Raw genomic sequence first — 22,801 nt, 5'->3', positions numbered from 1 at the left:
CGTACTCCATTATCTTCTCCGGGACTTCTTCCTTCTTGCGTACCAGGTACAGGACGCAAGCAAAACCTACTGTAGTCGTCGATGATGGTCATACAATATCGGCACCCTGACACTGACACGGTTTCCACAGGGTCGCAAACGTCGGTGTGCACGAGGTCCAGCACAGCAGTGGGTTTCCTTTCCACCGATTTCGGAAACGGTTTTCGACTCATTTTTGCTTTCTGGCAGCAGTCGCATCCCTCTCGCACTTCGCAATCGTACAGCCAAAAATAGCTTCAGCCCATTCGCCAGGTTCTTCCTAACCATCTTTTCGAGTGCATTGGGATCGCGATGCCACATGTGTTGGCAGTCCACGTTGTGGTGATCCTTCGCAGCCATCGTCACTTCTTTCATTGTTCTTACCTTGTAGAGTCCACCGGTTTTGACCGCGGCCGCTGCTAGTTGGCAACCGACGAGAATCCGGCACACTACCTCATCGAACGTCACTGCGGCGCCTCTCTCAACAAGCTTGGGTACAGAGGAAGTTGATTTCCAAGCTTGGTACAACAATAACCGCCCGAGCCGACGCCATCCACCTTCGCATCTTTTCCATCTGCCAGGCTAACAGATTTTACGGGGCTTTCGTTGAGATCTTCAAAAAATCCTCGCTCGCCGCACATATGTCGAGATGCCCCCGAGTCCACAACACACTCACCTGAATCCGCTTGTCCTACCACCATCAGGGTGAACATTACTGCGTCTTCACTGCGTGCAGTTTTTGTTTTTGGCGAACGACTGTTGTCAGCGTATCGAAGGAATCGGGCAGGCTCCTCAGCAGGGCAGTGCAACCATCAGCGATTCACCCAGGTCCAGTCCAGCGCACGGTAGCATAACAAACAGCTCTTCCAGCAGATTATCTTCAGGACCGCAACCGTCGAGCAGACGGACGTCTTCTGGTGGTGCTTCTGGATGTTTTCCCATGCTTCCTTGGCCGTCTTCGTATCACGAATCAGGAGGTGTTGCTGGTCCTCCACCAGCACCGCAATCGTCGCTCTTGCTTTGCGGTCACCTTCCTTCCAGGTGTCCGTCAGGGGCTCCGGGGCTTCATCCTCGATGTACATACATCCACATGTCCTCTCGAGTCAGCAGCATTTTCCCCTTGAATTTCCACACCGAGTTGTAACCGTTTGGTTACAAATTGTAGATTTTTGTTTTGTATTTAATGTTGTAAGTGTCGGACCCTTCACGTTTCTTGTGTAAAAACAGTAGAGTACCACAGTAGTGATAGGGTTTCGTACCGCTGTATTTTGTTGTTAGCTACCAATGTTGGAACATGGCTGGTGGAATGAGCGATATAGGCAGTAATGAGAATGAAGAAAAGGGAGAAAATTAGGATGAACGGCCATTGCCTAAATTCGGTCACTTTAGTACCAGGCGTCCGTGTGCATATGACGTGGTTTTTAACAGTGCAGTGGTTAAAAAGAACGAAGAACCCCCCCCCCCTTCTTTCTAGCAGGAGCTAGGTTTTTATGTTTGGGGATAACACCGTTCAGGTAAATTAAATACCCTGCACTTAATTTTGAGATTCTTCCTTAAAATGTTGTCCTGTCCAATAGGACCTCTTTTGTTTGGACCTTTAAGTCCCACCGTCCAGCACACGGGTCGGCCCGCGAAGCCATCAGGCTTCCGCGCCTAACTCGTCAAGGAGTTTTACCGTCCTTTTCCGGACGGATCCTCAGGCAGATCGCCTTAACCGTCAAGGAGGATTTCCCCTCTCGACTTCCCAAGGTGGCCATGCCACGGTCGGTCGATTGCGCCCACGAGGGAAGACGCCAGTGATCCCCCCCCCCCCCCCCCAGCAACGCCCGCTGGTCCGTCGGCCGAGTACCGGCCCACAACACCGCTCGTCCCGCCATCCGGCGAGTTTTCCGGCCGCACAGCTTGACTGGAGTCGCTGTGTCGGCCACCGAACCCAGCACCATCAACGCAGCGGTATGTACCGGTACCAACGTTAGAAATAGGCCACACTTAACAAATTTACACTAAAATTTATACACAGAACAACACGCACACGACACATAATAGGACATTTAATAAATTATGTGAGTAATGTGAAGGATCTGTGTAGTGTTTTTGTATCGCGAAACCCCCTTGATTACCCAGTAGCTAGCCGACCCTGGGATTGCCGGAGAGTCTCTTGTGTCTTGAATCGGCCCGGCACTGTCATATTGACGATTAGTTTCAGAGTAGTTGGAATTGTTCACCTTTACGATCGACACCTTGCTTCCTTCCATGGCGCTTGTGGAATCTTCCACGCTTCGTTTGCTTCGGGCCCACAACCTATTGGGGTATTCGGAGGTGTAAGGAAGTTCGACTGAAGTGATTGACGATTTATTTACTAAAGACTAGTTTATTTTCATGCTAATGACAAGTTCATATTATTTTATAGGTTGCTACGATTCGTAATATCTAACAAGTTTGACCTGAATAACTTGAACATGACGTGTATCACACATGAATGCTCACTACCGTCACCTAGCGACAAAATTGCGAACCAAACTTCTTATCTTTATGAAGCAAACGACTTTCTGAACAACTTTGACAAAGACATGAAACTTCTTTCTTTAGGGATCGCGAGATAGAGCTGGTCAAAATGCTAATTTTTACATGCGCACCAGTATCACCTAACGGCCGAATTGCGACCCAAACTGTTTGTCTTTAAGATGCCTTCTGAACAACTTCGCCGCTGAAAACTGCATCTTTGCAAATTATCAACAGTTGATTTGATGCTAAACTTTTTTAGGAGTGATGAAATTCAACCGAGTTTTGCAATACTTTTTCAAGTGAGTCCGTACTTATGACGGACGAGTATTGTATCTTCTGAAGAACTTCTCCGAAGACAGTATGCGAAAATGTTTTGTAATTTTCAAGATTTTCACTACACAAGTACTGTTCTATAAATGGGACACTGGGCCTTCGAGATATCTGTCCTGGGCGGATACGGGTTAACGTGAATTTACTATTCACTATAATATGGAAACTGTTCCACTTGTTCAGCAGAAAGCTTGCATTTTCATCCACATTTAAAAGGAAGTAATGAAGCGCTGCTTCTTTTGTTTCTTATTTTCGTATTGTTTCGTTAGAACTGAGTACATATTTATGATAATAAAAATAACGGAATCAGTCGCTACCATAATTGCTTTTTTTTTCAATAAGATGAATTTAAGAACATAGGATTATAAATGGCATCGTGTCCCTATAACGGATTTTTTTTTGGAAAACCATACAGATGTTTCTACCAAACGATCAAAATTACTTCCGTAAACTTTCATGAAATAAACTGCAGTGTGTCAAGTTTATAATACTCTAGTTAAGATTATATTTGTTATCTCAAAAATTGTTGATACAGATTTCAGATACATATTTTTTGCTGTGAAGATTTTTCGTTAACAGGTTGAATACCAGCTTTTCAAAAATTGCAGGGAACTACACTTCCCAAAAGTATCAACATATTTGGTGAAATGCTTGAATGAGCCGCTCCATAGTGAGCTCGTTCCATGCTATTATTTTACTGCAAATTCAAACATTTCAGATGAACTATTGAGTGCTAATAACATTGCTACTAAATAAGCGTCCTCGATTTAGAAACTAAAATTTAAAAAATGTCCTGAGCTCTACAATTATTGGAAGTTGGTCGCAAACGGCAAACAGTTTGGGACCCTCTGCTCAAGCATTTTATTGCACCCTTGCCTTCAAGCCACACACTTGATGTAGGTATATCCATACAAACGATGTCACCCCCCAAAACGGGGAGAAGAAGAACGAAAAATTCCATGACTCCACAAGAACACGACCACCCATACATACCTCGTTTGACTGCATCTTCGTAGCTGATACAGGACGGTTTCGAATCCTTGGCTCCCATTTTTTTTGTTTCGCCTTCTGCCGCTGCAATCGATGCAATCCCACAAAGGTGGCTCTCTGTCGTCCGAAGATTTGCTCCTTCTTTCGCTTGGACAGACAGCTAAAAGATCTCCATCGAAACTTGATCACACTGACGCACTTGTTCCTCCCCGGGGTATATGGGTCTTTCGAGGATTTGGGAATTCCGTTGACTTGGCTTCTCACTCACTCGCTCACTCGCACTCTTCGCTATGGCGAGAATTATCACCAACAATAATAGCAACAATAAACGGCACCACTTGGTCAGTCATCGTCGCACTTTCACGTGTTATTTTTTTCTTCTTATTTCATACTCTGCTGCAGCCCCTTCTTCCTAACTGCTGCAACAATGCATCGCTCGATTAACCCACTGGCCACTTTATTGCTTCCCCTCATTCGAACACCCTCTCTTGTTCATTCGTTCACTGTCGTGGTTGTTGTTGTTTTTGCTGTTGTGCTCTATTCTCTATTCTCGGTGTTTTCGCTTTTCTGATGTGGTTTAGCACTCTAGTACTCTAGTACTCCATTCTCGGTTTAGGTATTAATGCACCTTTGATTCTTCATATTGGTTGTTGTTGTTGTTGTTTTCACTACTGTTTGCACCTTTTCCGCGCCACCTCTTCTAATGGTTGCGCACCTGCTCGGCTGTACACACTGCAGTGGATTAATACACACAAAGGTATTTAAATTAACTTGTTTTTCTTTCGCCTCCGATGGCTGGACGTGCGTTCTTAGTGGGATTGCTGCTGCTACTGTTACTCGGGAGTCAGTGCTGCGAGATTTCAATTGTTGATAAATCAGGTTCCTGGGCGAAAAAGTCGTATGGGGTAATATAATAATCATGATAATAACATACTAGAAGGCTGCGATTATGACCTGGATCAATTCAGTAACAGGATTTCCATTGAAAAAAAAACTGCAGTTGCAAACTGGAGTAAAAAAACGGCAAGGTTTTGCCATTGAAATTAAATAAAACAATGAAATAAATTAAAGCTAAAATTATAAAACAACACATCAGAAACAACTCAAAACAAGTAAAATGTGTAAAAAAATCAGAAGAGATAGAACATTGTCAATGAACGAATATACAAAACAAATTATCAAGAATGTAGAAATAAATTTAACTATCAAATAGCAAATTAAAAGACGAAAAAACAAAATCAAAAAAAAAAATGAATGAAACAATGAAGGAAGTTCAATTAACTATATCAGTGACTCATAAAAATGGCCAAGTACGAGTTCTAATATGAGAATCATCAAATCAAGCAAAATACCTATACAAAGTCCCATCGACAATCAAAGATTAGTCAACGTGTGCAATAAATCGAAGCAATAAACGTGATAAAGAAGGTATCAAGTCAAGTTTGTTGTTGTATATTGCTGATGGGATAATAAATGCCGGTTACTGTAACGCACTCATTGGAACTTTTCAAGGATATTGGTTGACAGCAGTACTTTCATATCGTGAACAGAAAACATAGAAAAGCAAATAAAAATAAACTTTTTTTTGTTCTCCAAATCATTGTATTCGTTTGTACACAATTTCTTTTCAAGGTTTTGTTCGAATTTTTGGATTCCAGTGACGTCGAAATGTAATCGGCGGAACACGGATATCACATATGCAAATGCAGGATCGGAAAATGCAAAACTATTGCAATTAGGAGATTCGTGTTTCAACGCCAACGTACGTAATTGATTGAATTTGCGGAGTGAGCTGCTGTCGTACTGTTCGATGATCATTTTACAAAAAAAAAAAACCTGTTTATATTAATAAACAGTTCGAAAGTTGTATCCGTAGCCGTTGGAATTAGTTTCTGCGCATTGTAGAGTTTCTGCGAATACTTCGTTCAAAATCTGAATGCAATCAACAAGTTGGGCTAGCCTAGAGGAATCTCCGAAGGAACTTCTGGAGGAATCCCAGAATAAGCTCAAGGAGGAATTTCTGGAGGAACCTCTGGAGTGACTATTAGAGAAAATCATGTACAAAGTCCTGGGAGAATCCCTAAAGAAATTGATTTGGGAATCCTTGGAGAAATCCCAAGAGGAATCGCATAAGAATTTATTGGAGAAATCTATGAAAAAAATCTTAAGGAACTCCTCAAGAAATTCCCAAAGGAATCGCTACAGAAGTTCCTTGAGAAAGTCGTGAAGATTATTTTGAAGAACTTCTTGGACGATTCCAAAGAATCACTGAAGGAATTCCTAGGCCTAGATAAAACTCTGGATGAATCACTGATGGAACTTCTAGAGGAATATATTAATGAACTCCAGGAGGATCCCACAGCTGTAAAGGCGTGGGTATTCAGAATGATCATGCTGAGGGTGAGGGGTTCGATTTTCGGTCGGTTCAAGAACTTTTCGTAATGGAAATTTCCTTGACTTCCTTGGGCATCGTGTATCTTCGTTCCTGCCACACGATATACACATGCAAAATGATCATTGGCAGAGGAAACTCTCAGCTACTAACTGTGGAGGTGCTTATAGAACACTAAGCTGAGTGACAGGCTTTGTTCCAGTTCCTGAATCAGATCTAGCAGAAACCCATGAATGAACCTCTGAAGGAATTCCTGGAGATATCTCTGAAGAAGCTTTTGGAGAAATACATGTACAAACTCCTGAGAGAATTCCTAAAAAATAGTTTTGTGGTCCTTGCAGTAATCCCTAGAGCAATCCCTTAAGAATCTCTTAGAGAAATATCTGAACAAAAAAATCTTGAGGAACTCCCCAGAAAATTCCCTGAGGAATCGCTGCAGAAGTTCCTTGAGAAAATCGTGTACAATATTTTAGAGAATTTCTTGGAGGAATCCTTGAAATGATCACTGGAACAGAGGAAACTCTAGAAACTACTAGATGAATTTTGTTAATAAACTCCAGGAGGATCCCTACAGCCACAGCTGTAAAGGCGTGGATATTCAGCATAACCATACTAAGGGTGACAGCTTCGATTCCCGTAGAGTATCTTCGTGCCTGCCACACGATATACACAAGCAAAATGATCATTGGCAGAGGTAGCTCTCAGTTAATAACTCTGAAAGTGCTCATAGAACACTAAGCTGGAAAGCAGGCTTTCTCCCAGTGGGCCAAGGATGAGGATTTCCTGGATGAATTTATGCAGGAATCCAGGTAGAAATTCCTGGAGAAATCCCTGAAGATATTTCTGATGGAATCTTTGAAGAAATTCCTGGAGGAATTTCTTTAAAAAAATCATGGAGTAATCCCGGAAGAAAGTTCCTCGATAAATTCCTTACAAAACTTCTGCAGGAATCCTTGTAAAAATTTATTGAGGAATCCCTTATGGAGTTCCTGGAGGGAACCTTCAAAGAATCTATGAAGCATTTCCTAAAGTAATTCATGAAGAAATTCCTCATGGGGGAACCGCGAAGTAAATCCCGGAGAAATCCCTAGAAGAATTCCAGGAGAAACCACTACTAGAGGAAACCCTGGACAAACCTCTGATGAAACTTCTAGAGGATTTCAATTATGAAATCCTGGATGAATTTCTAAGAGCTTGAGGAATCCCTGAAGAAATTTCGCGGAAAATCCCTGATTTTTTTTAAACAAATCGCTATAAAAATTCCTAAAGGAATCCCTAAAGACATGTTCTTAACATCCCTGAAAATGTTTCTAAAACAATCTTTGAAAAAAAAAAACCTTGAGGAATTAAAAAAAACACCCAGAGGTGTACTAGAAGTAATCTCTCGAGAATATCACAAGGAATTTCTCGAGGGATCCTTGCTTAAAAACCTAAAGGAATCCTTGAATATAGTTCAGGAGGAACCTTGACGGAACTCTTGGATGATTTCAGAAGGAACTTTCGGAGGAAGCCCTGAAGAACTCGTGGAGAAATTCCTGGAGAAATCATTTTCTTTTCAAAGAATCCCTGAAAAAAAATCTGGAGAAATCCCTAAAAAATCTGAAGAACCTGAACCCCTGAAGAAATTCCCTGAGTGATCTCTGCAGAAGTTCCTTGGGAAATTCCTGAAGATTCTTTAGGGAAATTTGCTGACAGAACTTTTGGTGGAATCTTTGACATAATTCGTTGAGGAATCCTTAATTGAACTTCTGGATGGATTTCTGAAAGAATCTATGAAGAAGGATTCCCGAAGAAACTCCATTGGGGAACCGCGAAGTCGATCCTGGAGAAATCCCTCGCTTATTGAACTCCACGAGAAACTCCTGGATGAATTTCTGAGAAACTTGTGGAACTCCCTGAAGAAATTTCTAGGAAAATCCCCAAAAAATGTTTTGAACAAATCGCTGTAGAAAATCCTGGACGAATCTCTAAAAACAATTTCTTGAGGAATCCCTGAAGATGTTTCTGAAAGAATCTTTGAAGCGATTTTTGGAGAAATTTCTGAAAAAAAACTTCTTGAAGGATCCTTGTAGTAATCTCTCGGGAAGCTGTGGAAGACTCCTAGCGTACTTGCTGACGAATCTCTGAAAAAAAATCCTAGAAGAATCCCTGAAGACAAGGAGACTTTCAATCACCTGACAATCGTTTAACTCATTTGTCTATAACTCAGATCAGAAGCTTGTTACTATAATGTGATGTACGACAAACTTTTAGGATAGTGTTTTTCCTACAATTACTATCAAGGACATCATGTTCTAACTCTCATATTTGCGGCGTAGGAACGTTAGTACTACCTACTCATACTAAATGATCGAAAAATCCAATCATTTAGTAACAGTACGTGGTACTAACACATTTATGCCGTAAATATAAGAGTTAGAATATGGCGTCCTTGGTGATATGTAATTGTAGGAAAAACACTACCCTACAACTTTGTCGCACATCACATTGTAGTAACAAATTTCTGAACAGATAAACAATTACCAGATGAGTGGAAGCATCCTTGCCTGAAGGAACTCTTGCAGAAATCCTCGAAGAATTTTTTTTAGGAATCCCTGAAAATACAATCTGGAGGGACCCCCGAAAAATTCTTGAGGAACGCGAAACTCCCTCAAGGGTCTCCGTAGAAGCTTATTAAGGGATCCTGATGATTTTTTAAGGTGAATTTCTGACAAAAATGTTGTTGGATCCTTGAAACAATTCCCTTATGGAATTCCTGGAGGAATCCTTGAAACAATCTATGGAGAATTTCCTAAAGGAATTCTTGAAGAAACTGCTGGAGGAATCCATGAAGCAACTCTTGAAGGAAACACTAAAGCAATTTCTGGATAAATCCTTGTAGAAATCTCTGGAGTGAACCCTGTGGAAAATCCAGGAGGAATCCGTGTAGCAAGTCCTGAAGGAAACTCTTTGAGAAATACCCGAAGAAATTCTTGGAGAAATCCCTTTAGATCATTGTAGAGTATCCTAGAGATATCCCTATTAAAATAGCTGTAGGAATCCCAGTCGAAAAATAAGGAATCTGTGAAGAAAACACCGGAGGAATTCCAAAAAAATCCTAAAGCAATTCTTTAAAAAAAATGCTTGAAGAATCACTAGTAATTTCTATAGAATTCTTGGAGGAATCTTTGAAGGAACCATAGAAAAACATTCTAGCGGAATCCATGAAGAAAACCTTGAAGAAATGCATGAATGAACTTCAGAATGAACCTGGAGGAATCCCGGAATTCACTTAAGGAACTTCTACGGGAATCCATGAATGAACTCCAGGTGGAATCACTGAAAGAGCTCATGGAGAAATCCTGGAGTTTCTGTAGAATTCCATCCAAGACTTCCTCAAGACATCCATCAAGACATTCCTGGAGGATTGACAGGCTGTCTATTGTACACATGCATCACTCTGCAGACTAGCGCTGATTTGAGCAATATTACTACCGTCAGAAACTTTCGAGTTCCTTTCTCAGTTTCTCCAGAAATTCCTTCTGCTATTTTTCAGTGAGTTCTTTGTGAGATTCTTCGAGGAATTTATTCAAAATTCCTTCAGAAGTTCCATCTGGAATTATTCTCCAGGATTTTCTCTTGAAATTCCTTAAGCAGTTTCATCTCAAATTCCTTCAGGAGTTTCCTAGAGGAAGATTCCTCTAGGAACTCCTTCCGAGATTGCTCTTTAGAATACTTCTGGGATTTTCTCAGGAGTTTCGATATTCTTCCAGGATTTTTTTCAGTGATTCCTCCAGGAACTCAGGGGGGATTTCTCCAAAGATTCCTTTCGAGTTTTTTTTTTAAATTTATTCTAGGATTTCCCCAGGGATTTCTTACAGGATTCCATCATGAATTCTTTCCGGGATTTCTACAAGAATTCGTTACGAGATTCCTCCAGAAATACGTTCTGAGATCCTTAAAAGAAACCCTTCTGAGGTTCCCCTTTGAATTCCTTTCAAGATTACTTCAGAAATTTTCTCTGAGATTCCTGCAGTAGGTCGTACTAAGCTTTCTGCAAGAGTTCCGAAATACCTAAAGGAATGCCCTATGACACAAAAGTTCTGCTTATTGGACGCAGAGGCTTAATTTCCCAAACAGGGGAGGAAAAAAAGGAATGCCTTCTCGTGAAAGGTCTCTTGGAGGAGTCCTAGAAGGAACCTCTGAAGGAATCCCAGAAAGAGCATTTCAAGGAATATTATCAAAAGTAGGATTCCTAGAAGGAATTCTCTGGGGAGTCCCAGGAAGAACCTCCAGAGAAATGACAGAAGAGGGAACTCTGGGAGAAGTCCTAAAAGGAACATATGGAGTAATCTCTGGGGAGCTCCTGGAGAAATTTCAGGAGTTTGAATGCTCAAATGGAGGAGTCCTGAAAAGAACTTCTTGGAGAATGCTTGAAGAAATTTGTAGAATAATCCAAGAAGAAGCTCCTTGAGGAATCTTGGAAGGTATTCCTGCAGGAACCTCGGAAACAATATCTGGAGGATTCCCGGAACAACTGAAGGAATCCCGGAAGAAGTTCTTTAAAAAATTATAGAATCTTTAAAATAATCCCGTAATAAGTTGCTGTAAGAATTCCAGAAAAAAAAACTCTTAGGGAAGTTCCAGAAGGAACCACTTAAGGAATCTAATAAGATTTCTTCGATTCCTGTAAGACCAGAGGTTACTTAGAGGCAACTCTTGGAGGAATCTCGAAACGAATTCCTGGAGGAATCCCAGAAGGAGTACATGGAGGAATCGCAGATGGAACCTTCAGCAATTTCATTCAGAAGAAACTGCTGAAAGAATCTCAGAGGCTCTGATGAAATTCTGAATTAACCCCTGAGAAATCACAAAAGGAACTTCTAGAGCAATTACTGGAGAAGTCCTAGAAGAAATTCTTGGAAGAGTCGCGGGGCGAATTACTGGAAGAATCTCAGAAGAAATTCCTAAAGGAGGCTCGGAAGGAATTCCTGGAGAAATCCCGGAACTGTTGGAAGAACACTCCCCCTGGATTTTTTCCGAAAATAAGCTCTAGAGGAATCCCCGAAAAAAAAACTTCTGGAAGAACCCTTCAAATCCTCAAAGAATTCTCCCTGAAATCCTTCAGTGACCTCTTAGAAGTTCCTTCTGAGATTCCACCTTTTGGAATGTCTTCGGATAAAACTGTTGACACGACTTTTGAAAGAAATTCAGAAGAAATTGAAGTGATTGCTTGTGATATCAAATAATTTCACAAAAAAAGTCCAGTAGGTATTTTATAAGAAGCTAATAGAAGAACTCCATACGGAACTCCGGCAGTAATTTTGCAGGAACTGCAAAAGGTACTCCTGGAGAAATCGCAAGTGGAATTTTAGAAGGAATCATATTATGTATTAAATGATTTTTTTATTGCTCTCCGTCTAAGATCCTCTAGAATTTTCCTCTGAGTTTCAACCTCTAGGATTTCTTCCGAGATGCCTTTTACTTGTTCTGAGTTAATTCTAGGAATTCCATTCAAAACATCTCCAGGATTTTTTTTCTGGCATTTCTTTAGGAATCTTTGGGATTCACCCAGGAAATCTTTCCGGAATTCATTGTAAGATATTTCAGTGATCCCTCTCGAAGTTCTTTTTGGGATTCCTTCCTGGTTTCCACTAAAATCTAGGGGTTTCTTCTGTGATTCTTCTAGGAGTTATTTCTGGAATTCATCCAGAAAAATCAGCCATGATTGCTCCAGGGACTCCTTCCGAGATTATTCAAGCAACTCATTCTGGTATTCCTCCAGGAGTTTCTTCTGCAATTCCAACTGATTCTTATTTAATACTTGCGAAAGCTTGTTATGGAATTTCTCCAGGAGTCAATAAGGAACCTTCTTATGAGTTCCATAACGAAAAATGAAAATTAGTTGCATTATGTTCATTATGCAACTCGTTTAAGTTGCATTATGAACATTATGCAATACAAATGAGTTCAAATTGGTTCAAATTTGACTGAGTTATAGCGGAAAACAGACGAAAATAGAAGCCACCGCCCAAGTGGCGCGATTCCCTATAAATAACTCTTTTTTAACGTTTATCTGCACCATTACTTCACGTGCATCAGGCACATTTCATTTTAGTGATTTCGTCTTATTAACACAACCAATAGTAGAGCCCGAAATATTCTCTTCGACGAAACATTTTAAAGCGTGTCGGAAGGACAGATAACTCTGGGATTTTATATGATTGGCAAAATGATGAAATTTGAGAAAAAACATGTAGAATTCATAAAAACACAAACAAAAGCCACGTATTTCCAGCTACCAGCAAAAGGGGTGAGGGTGTTCAACCGAGGGGGGGGGGGGGTGGTCAGGTACCATGCACACCAACACTTTTTCCACTCTATTCACCTACAAATATTGGAACTTTTACACTTTCACTTTTCAGCACACAACATGAAAGTTTGTCGGATCATGAAAAACTGTCGCATCTCCTAGCGTGCAAGCTTTTATATAGTAGAAAGGAGAGTTCCAGACATTTCGAGAATGTTCTATTATTTCTATAAAGTTCTCAAGAACTTCCAGGATCTCTCTCCAGAATGTTTCAGTAATTTCGAGAAACTTCTCAAAATTTAATGAATTTTGATATTCCGGAACTTTCTAGACAATCCATTTTATATGTTTTCTTGAACTTAGTAAACTCTGAGAAAAATCTCGGCATTAAAAAAATATTTTCCAGAAAATTCCAGAAGGTTCGTTTTCTTTCTTGAACGTTCAGCAGCTTCTAGTAAGTTCCAGCTAGGGTATGTGTGCCATCAGTAATCTCACGCTCCCATATTCATCATATTCGAAAACAAGCGATTACGGCACCGATTGATTCCGTTCTTTTTTTTTTCATGGGTGCTCACTTTTAACAGAAAAATACAAAAAATAAGAAACAAAACAAACAGCGCTTCAATCCTTTGTCTTAGGTAGGATGAAAAAGAGAGCTACATGCTTAATAAGGGAATCAATACCCTATTTAAGGAAGTTTCGATGTTCCAGAGTATTCTAGAAGATTTTTCTTGTTTTTGGAACGCGCAGTAGTTTCCAGAAATTTTTCAAAAAATATGAATTTGGTTGTTCCGGAACATTCCCGCAGGATCTTTTTTTTTTATTTCTGGGAGTCCAGTAACTTCTCAAAGGTTCTTAGAATATTGATGTTTCTAGAACATTCCCGAATATTCATCATCTTTCTTAAACATTCAGTAATCTCCAGAAAGTTCACGAAATTTTATGAATTTGTTACGTTCCAGAACATCATCAACATCAGAAGAACCTGTATTTCTTTATTGGACGTTTACTAAATTCCAGAAAGATCTCGAAATTGAAAAAAAGTGTTACAGAACATTCCAGAAGGTGCTTTTTTCTCTATTCAAACGTTCAGTAACTTATAGAAAGTTTTCGGTATTTGAAGAAATGTGATAACCAAGAATATCTCAGATGATTGTTTCCCTTTTGAAACGTTCAGAAACTTCCAGGAGGTTTGCGAAAATTTTACAGATTTTGATGTTCTAGAACATTCTAGATTTTTTTCCCTTCTTGCTCGTTCCCTAACTTCCATAAAGTTTTCGTAATTTTACAAAATTTGATGTTCCAAAACATTCTAGGAGGTTCTTTTCTGAAACGTTAAACAACTTCTAGAATTTGGATGTTTCTTAATAAGACCATAGATCCGGAATTACTCCAGGGATTACTTCTATGGTTTCTCTAGGAGCTCCGTATTTCTCCAGGAATTAACATCGAGATTCTTCCAAGAATTCCTTTCCACCCTATTTTATGTCTGTATTTTTGGGAAATAATTCATGCGATATCCAAAGTACTCCGAAGTTTGTGTCACAAATCCAACACTCTAAATCAAATTTTATACACGATGAATGATCACAGAACATAGTCTACGGTATTAAAAAAGCCTCAAAGTAACCCCAAGAGAATTCATGATACACGAATTGGGTGATTCAGGTCATCCAAACTACTCTGGAATTCATTTTCTTAAGATCTTCTGGATCTACCATGACTTATGTTCACTCTATTCAAGAAATTTAGTCACGTTGATGTCCTCGCAATGCCACGAGCAACTTGTTATCGTGGTAGTTGGACATTCCGGAAATACAAATGGCCTCCAATACACTTTTTTGGTTGGGTTACGATATCTACATACTGTATCATGCTTTAATTGTAAAAAATATTCGTGGAATGTAGTCTATACTACTGATGTAGCCTCAGTGCACAAATATAGTGCCTTTGGTACATTCATGGGTTGTTTCAGGATGTTCAAACTATTCTGGTATTAGGACCTGCAAGGTCTACAGGCTCTACTCTTGTTTCTCTTCACTCTATCGGCATGATTCTTTTACGAGTGTGTCTGTTGCATCTCATAATATTACGAGTATCGCTATGTGTTGCTAGTTGGGCGTCCACTGGCATATACATAAATGGACCCCAATGTATTTTTAAGTATGGGTCGCAATATCTGTAAATCTTTGGATTTTTTTATTGTAGTGAATGCTCGCGGAATATAATATCTACGCTACTCTTTGAGCGTCAGAGTGCAATAATTTTGATAACTTCGCAACGTTCACTTGGTGATCTAGGTCATCCAAACTATTCTGGAATTAAGACCTTCAAGCTCTACAAGCTCTACTCTTGTATCTCTTTACCTTATCGGTGTAAATCTTTCACGATCATTTCTCTTTTATCCCATAATATTACGAGAAGCTCTTTGTGTTGTTATTAATGCGTCCACTGGCATACAAATGATCTTCATAGTGTTTAGGAGTATGGATCGTGAAATCTGTACATCTCATTGTAGCGAATGCTCGCGGAAAATAATCTACGCAATTATAATAACAAAAACGTGCGATTGAAATTATAATAAATTTGCTATATTCACTTGGTGATCTAGGTCATCCAAACTAATCTGGAATTAAGACGTTCAAAGTCCGCAGGCTCTACTTCTTGTTATTCTTTATTCTATCTATAAATTTCTTTCACGATTTTGTTGTACTCCAAGACTTCTGCCAAACATTTTCTCTAAGAACCCCTTCTGGATTTATCCAAGAATACCTCCAAAAACTCCTCCATGAATTCCTCCAGAATCCACCGTGAAATCCTCCAGAAGTTATTCCTGCCATTACTCCAAAAATTCCGCCAGGAATTCTTTGAAATTTTCCCCAGGAATTTGTTCGAAAATTTATCTAGGAAATCCTCAAAAATTAATTCAGGAATTACACCAAGAATTACTCCAAGAATTTATGAAGGGATCGCTCCGAGAATTTCTCCAGGGACTCTCTAGGAAACCCTCCAGAGATTGCTCTAGAAATGCCTACAGGAATCCCTCCAAGAATTCTTCCAGAAATTCTTCCAGGAATTCCTCCAGGAATTACTCGAAGAATTTCTCCAGGAAATCTTACAAGAACTCCTCCAAAAGTTGCTCCAAAAAATCCTTCAAGACTTTCACAAATAATTCTTCAAAGAATCCTTCCAAATATTTCTCAAGAAATTCCTCGAATTTTTTTCTAGAAATTCCTCCTAGAATTCTACCAGAAATTTCTAGAAAATTCTCATAATTTCTCCTGGAGTTTCTCCAAGAAATTATCCGGATATTCCTCTCAAATTCTGTCAAGAATTCCTCATAGAATCCCTCTAGGTATTCCTCCACAAGAATTTCTCCAGGAAGTCATCCAAGACTTCTAATTTCTCCAGGAATTCCTCCAAGAATTCCTCAAGGAATGCCACTAAGATTCCTCGAAGAATACCTCCAAAAACCTGCAGGAAATCTACCAAAGAATACTCCAGGGATTCCTCCGAGATTTCTTTCAGGCATTTCTCCAGAAATTCTTCACGAAATTTTTCAAAGAATTCTTACAGACATTATTTCAGGAATTCATCCAGGAGCTTCTTCATTAATTCTTCGAAGAACTCTTCCTGGAATTTCTCCAGGGATTAACAAAAAATCTTTTTAAGAATTCCTCCAGAAATTCCTCAATGAATACCTCCTGGATCCTCCAGGAAACTTTTAGTAAATTCTCCTGGGATTACTCTTCAAAATCTTCCAAGAATTCCTTCAGGGATTTCCTCAGAAAATCCACCAAAAATTTTTTGAGGAATTACGCCAAAAATTCCTCCCCAAATTACTCCAGGAACTCCTTCAGGAATTACTCTGGAAAATCCTGCTGGAACTCCTTCAGGAGTTCCTCCAGGAATTCCTTAATAAATTTCTTTTGAAATTATACCAGGAAATCCTCCACAAATTGCCCCAGAAATTACTTCAGAGATTCCTTCAGGAAGTTCTCCAGGAATTCCTCTTATAATATCTTCAGGAATTTCATCAATAATTCATCCAGGAACTCCACCAAGAATTCTTCAAGAAATTTATTCAAGAATTCATCCAGGAATTCCTTCAAAAATTCCTACGGAAATTTCTTCAAGAATTTTACCAGGAGTGTATCTAAGACTTATGCTAAGAATTCCTCCAATAATCCCTTCAGGAATTTCGTCAGAAATACCTTCAGGGAGTTTTTCAAGAAATTTCTTCTAGAATTCATCCAAAAATTTCTTCAAAAATTCTTCCAAATTTCTTCAGGAATCTTCCAAGATTCCTCAAGAAAATATTCGTGGGACATGTCTAGGGATTCCACCGGAAATTCCTTTAGGGGTTTCTGAAGGATCTGCTTCAAGACTTCTTTTAAGATTTCCTCCAAAAATAAGAATTTCTTCAATACCTGCGGAAATGCTTCTGTCAGAAATTCCTTCAAGAATCCCTCCAGGAGTCAGGCCAGAGTATCCTTTATAAACTCCTCTAGGAATACCTCCAGGGATTTTTCAAAAAAATATCTTCAGGATTTCTTCCAGAAAGTTCTTAAGAAGTTTCTCCAAGACATCTGCCAAAAATTAATTCTTCCTTTTTTCCAAAAAAATCCTACAATAATGCTTCCAGGAAGAAATTTCTTGAAGGAATTCCTAGAGTATTTTCTAAAAGAATTCTTTTAGTGATTTTTTAAGTAATTTTGAAATAATTTACTGGGGAATTTCTTTAGCATTTCCTGAAGTATTTCCTGTAAGAATTCATGAAGTAATATCTGGAGGAATTTCTGGGATATTTCCGGGAAGAATTCTAAAAGTATTTCTAAAGGAATTCCTTCAGTTATTGCGGAATTCCTGGAGGAATTCCAGGAGGGATATCTGGAATATTTAATGCAGGAATTCCTGGATAATTCCTGGAAGAATTCGTAGAGTAATTCCTGGAGAAATTCCTGAAGAATTTCCTGCAGTATATCCTGAAGGAGTCCTTGGAGGAATTCCTTGACGAATTCGTGAAAGAATCTCTGGAGAAATTCCTTGAGGAATGACTGATGGAATTCCTGAAAGAATTTCTGGAGGATTTCGTGGGAAAATTCATTAAGGAGTTCTGGAGGAATCCTTGGAGAAATCACTAGAGAATTTCTTGGAGCTGTTAGTTATGGGAAGAATTTATGGAGGAATCTTTGGAGAAATAAGTTGAGGTATTCCTGAAGGAGTTTCATGAAAAATTCCAAGCGAAAGACTTGGAAGACACAAGAATAAATTTCTTGATATTTCCCTGAAGGAATTTTTGAATGAATTTGTGATGGAATTTCTGGGTGTATCCGTTGCGGAATTTCAGGAGGAATCACTAGGAGAATCACTAGAGGAATTCCTGGAGACATCCGTGGAGGAATCCCTGGAGAAATTCCTGAAGGAAACATTGAAGGAATTCCCGGAGCAATGCCCTGATGAATTGCTGGAGGAATTCTAGAAGGAATTCTTGATGGAATCCCTATAGAATTCCCTGGCGGGAATCCGGGGATGAATCCTAGCAGAATATCATGGAGAAATCCTTGAATAAAATCCAGAAGGAATCCCTGGAATCTGGATGAATTTCTGGTGGCATTCCTGGAAGGATTCGGGGTGAAATCCCTTGGATAATTCCTGGTGGAATTCCGTAAGGAATCCCTTCAGGAATTTCAGGAGGAATCCCTTGAGAAATTCCTGGAAGAAATCCTGTAGGAATTTGCAAGAATACTACATTTCCATAAGAGTTGTGAAAGCATTCCATAAATTATCTAGGATATTTGTGCAAAAAATCTTCTGTTTTGTAAACCCGGAATTAAATCTAATGTATGATACAATGGTCAAGTTTTTATTCTCCATGGCACGCTTCATATATGAATAGGAGGCATTATTAAAAGCTCCTTCTAGATATAAAATATAAAAGACACATAGAGCTATTTCTTTTGCTGAAAACGTTTTTTTCACCTTTGCTACTAGTGTATGAAGTACCGTCATTGTTGATTTACTAGATTGATACGCAAACTGTAAGTGAGATAGGGGATGCTCTTTTATGTAAGAAGAATTCATGAAATCCTTCAAAACGTTTTCCATCGTCTTCAACAAAACTGAAGAAATATTAATTGGCCTACATGCTTTCGGCTGCGTCTTGTATCGCTTCCCCTCTTTACACCAAAGATAACTTTTACAAGTCTCCATTTTGATGGGACGTAATTCAATCTCAAACTAGCCTTGAACATCTCAACTAGTAGTGGTGGAACCAACACCGCTTTTCCGTTCACAGATTCAAAAGGCTGAAAAGATCTAATTGCATTTTTCACTCTGGCCTTCGTGAAGATTTCATCAGCTAAATTTGAGGAGATGTTCACTGTACTATTTGACTGCGTAGAGTTTATACTAGGACGTCACCTTCCAGAAAAATGGTATCATTAGGATTCTCACTGGAAAATTATTGTTATTTATCTTTATTAAAGAGATTTTCAGCCGGCGGCTGGTTCATCTCTGTACTGGAAAATGAGTTTACATAATTAAATCCCAAGTTTCACGAAAGCTTGTGGTAAACCTCGATCGTCAGGCTTCAGATCCCTCTATTCATTTGCATAGTCTTTCGTACTGCATTGTTTATGTTTTCACAAGTCAGCACCCAACATTTTCTTTAAGATTTTCCTATTTCGTTGATGTATTCAGACAGGGCTTTCCTGTACTGAGTCCAATCACCCTTTTTGTTTAGCTTTATTGAACATTTTTCAACGATCTCCATCGCTCCAATTGAAGATGGTGTATTTATAATCAGATAGAGAAATCTCATCTTACACGTGCCAGTTTGTGATCAGAACAAAACAGTTCTGTGGATAAAATGCCCCATAAGGGAATCCCTGTAGAAATTCTTGGCGAATTTCTTGGAGACATTTTCGGAGAACTCTCAAATTAAGAAATCCTTGGAAATTTCATTGAATTCAACTGAAGAAATTTATGGAAGGACTCTGGAGGAACTCCAATTGGAACACATGTAAAATTTTCTAGATGAATTCCTGGTGCAATCTCTAGACAAATTCCGGGAGAAATCCCTGGAAGAACACTGAAAAAGTCTTCCTTGAAGGATTCCTCGAAGAAAGTTCTCAATGAATTTTTAGACCAAATATTGTAAAAACTACTGACGGAATTCCTGAGTAAATTCTCAAAGATACTGCTGGAGGAATTCCCGAAGACATCCCTAGAGCATTTTTTTCAAGGAAACTCGATGAGAGAATTCCAAGAGTAATCAGTGGAGAAATGCCTACAGTTATTCCGGAACGAAATCCCTGGAGGATTTCCTGAAGGAATCCCCAGATAGACCCTAAAACAATCATTGAAAGAAACTCTCGAGGCATCTCCGGGAGAATTTCTAAATGAATTACAGTCAACTTTCGTTCGTTGGGCTACGTTTTAACTGGGCGCCCGTTAGGTGGGCTATAGCCCAGTTAAAACGAAGTCAAACGTCACTTTTTGACGTGAAGCATGATTTGTCAAGGTTGGTAGCCCTGAGTCTCTATAGTCCATTTTACGAGCCGATTTTATGAATGAATTTTGACAGGAGGTAGCGTCCAATAACCCGTGAAAACCAATATCATCAACATTGTTGTTGCTTCGTGAAATGGCTCATTGTAAGAGATTATTTGACAGCTCAAAACTCAGCCCACCTAGTGAAAGTCTTTCACTAACTGGGCTACGAGCTTAGTGCAACGAACGAAAGTTGACTGTATTTTAAAATGTCCGCATGAATCCCTAAAGGAATTTTAAAGGGAACCCCTTCAAATATGTATGGAAAAGTTCATAGTGAAATATGGATAAACTCAATGGATTTCAAGAAGAAAATTATAAAAGAATTGCTGGGCAAATTCTTGTAGAATTTTCTGGCTCCTGAATGCATCCCTGTAATGTTACCTGAAAAATTCCAAAGACAAATCCTCTAGAAAATCTTGAAGTAATTAAAAAGAACTCTGCAGGTATTCGTGGAAACATCCCTGAAGAAATTATTGGGTGCATCCCTTGAAAAGATGACGGAAGGGTTGCTGAAATTTCTGCAGGAGCCCCTATATGAATTCTTGAAGGAATCACAGGATGAGTTTCTGAAGAAACCCCAGCAAAAATTCCTAAAAAAAATCCCAGCAGGTATTCATTCAAGAACTTCTGAAAGGAATACCAAGTGTCCGTGAAGGAATCCTTGAAGGAATCCCAAGAGGATCCTGGAATAAAGAGCCCATATAGCCGAAGCCGACGCGATGAGTATTCAGCAAAACAATGCTGAGGGTGACGGTTTCGATTCCCGGCCGATCCAGAAACTTTCTTCTGTACATCAACTTTTCTTGACTTCCCTGGACTTCGAGTATCTTCGTGCTTGCCTCATGATATACAAAAACTAAATGGCTCCCAGGTAATAACTTGGGAAGTGTTCATGGAACACACTAAGCTGAGAAGCAGACTTTGTTTTAGTCTGTTTCCCTGCTTCCCCCTGCGTCACCATTATAAAAAATAATAGGAAGAACCTGAAGGAATCATTAAAAGGGTTCCCCAGGAGAAATCCTGCAAACAATTCCAGGAGTTCCTAAGAGAATCTCAGGATAAATCTGTAAAGAAATGCCGGGAGGAATAATCAGGAAAATTTATTCAAGGAATCACAAGAAGGACTCCGGAAGGAATACCTAAAGAAATATCAAAAGGAATTCCTGAAAGAATCCCAAAAGAAATTTCTGAAGAAGTCCCAACAGGAATTTTTGAAAGAATTCTAGAAGGAACTCCTGAATGAACCCCAGGAGAAGTTCCTGAAGGAATCCCAGGAGACACTCATGGAAGAATCCCAGGAGGAATTCCTGAAGGAGTGCGAGGAGGAATTCCTAAAGGAATCGCCGAAGGAATCATACTTTATTAGAAAGTTTGTTAAGTCAGTCTAATTTCTCCTGCACAATCTGGCCACACTGAAATCATTCTGCGCGAACGACGACGACGACCAGCGACAAAACGGCGATGATTGGCCTTTATCATCGTCGTCGTCGTCGTCCGTCCGTCCATTTGACCAGCGCTGGACGACTGGGTGATAGAGGACGGGACGGACGGACGGACGTCAGGAAAAAAAACGAACAAGTGCAGGCCAACTGGTGGTGGGTAGGGCAGCTGGTAAGCGCAGCAGCCAGCCAGTCAGCAGGGAACTAAAAACTGTAGACAAGAGCAGCAGCAGCAACCCGGGGGTACGGTACGGGTACTCCACACAGAAGACACGGGGAGGGGCACGGGATTGGGCAGTAGGTATGCACACACAGCACAAACCGTGAGCTTGCGGAATCAGGTGATTATGTGGAAATTACAATTATCGTTGTCGTTGTCTTCGTATCTCCCCGAAACGGACTTTAGGCTAGTAGCACAGTCGCATATCCAGTTGACACAGCGATAACGGGATCCTGGAGATTGTCCTTCTTCCAGAACAACCTCAAATCCTCACACATCAGCACACTAGAACTGGAACTTGCTCTTCATTTTGTTGCACTTTCTTGCACAAAGAAAATTTAACGGAGCGCCTGTACTCCGGACACTAGCTATTATTCTACTTTTTTCTTCCTCCTCTCCGTACGGCACTGCTGCACTTTTCCACTTGTGTGTTGCGTAGAAAGAACCTTTTCACCCCCGGACGAATCTTTTTACGCAATTTGCAACACTCCTTGATTGTTTTCTTCCTCCTAAACCACTCGCGCGAACGTACTAACGAACGTTTCGAAACTAACGGAACACTGATAATGGAAAATTACCAGAATATTACACAAAAGAAAAGAACGGTGGCGAATAATTGCGAATCACGAAAAAATGATGCAGAATTTTCACTATCGCATCAGCTCTGCTCCACTCACTGCTCTGCTATCACCAGTCGTCACAGAGTCGTCAGCCAGCCACTTGAAATTCCTTCGACTTCTGACAACAGTCTATCGTCGGTCTCGTTCCCTGCTTCGGTGGAAGGCCTGGAACGGACGTTTTTTGTCTCAGCTTTTTTGTTGTTTTTCTTTTTCGGTGGATCGACGAACAGCTGTGGTGAGTTTGGTGAGTAAAAGGGATGGTGCACGGTGTGTCCAACAGCTGTCAGGTAAAGAACGTTGTCTCAGTTTGTTCCTCAACTGGCTGCGTGCCAACTGCACGGAACGATAAATCTCGCGTTACATTTGAAAAGGGCCTATCCCTAAAATGTAAACAAATCGATTTTGATACCTTTCCATAGCATCCCCCAACAGTAACATACT

General features: G+C 39.9%; 1 protein-coding gene across 5 annotated transcripts in view; it reads right to left on the bottom strand.

Moving 5' to 3' along the window:
• Nucleotides 1-22,500, bottom strand: part of LOC115266109 (ubiquitin carboxyl-terminal hydrolase 32) — a gene marked incomplete at its 3' end in the record, with an annotated part of 64,644 nt that extends 42,144 nt beyond the window's left edge. Inside the window, 2 exon segments of one of the 5 annotated variants that reach the window (XM_062843212.1) lie at nucleotides 3,847-4,575; nucleotides 21,834-22,500. In XM_062843212.1, coding sequence (XP_062699196.1) covers nucleotides 3,847-3,904 — 58 coding nt within the window. 5 annotated transcript variants of the gene reach the window in all.
• Nucleotides 22,501-22,801: the final 301 nt, after the last annotated feature.

Source organism: Aedes albopictus, unplaced genomic scaffold (assembly GCF_035046485.1).
Source record: "Aedes albopictus strain Foshan unplaced genomic scaffold, AalbF5 HiC_scaffold_108, whole genome shotgun sequence".
Taxonomy (NCBI): Eukaryota; Metazoa; Arthropoda; class Insecta; order Diptera; family Culicidae; genus Aedes; species Aedes albopictus.
The sequence above is the reverse complement of the archived record's forward strand: the minus strand, read 5'-3'. Positions and strand labels throughout refer to the sequence as shown.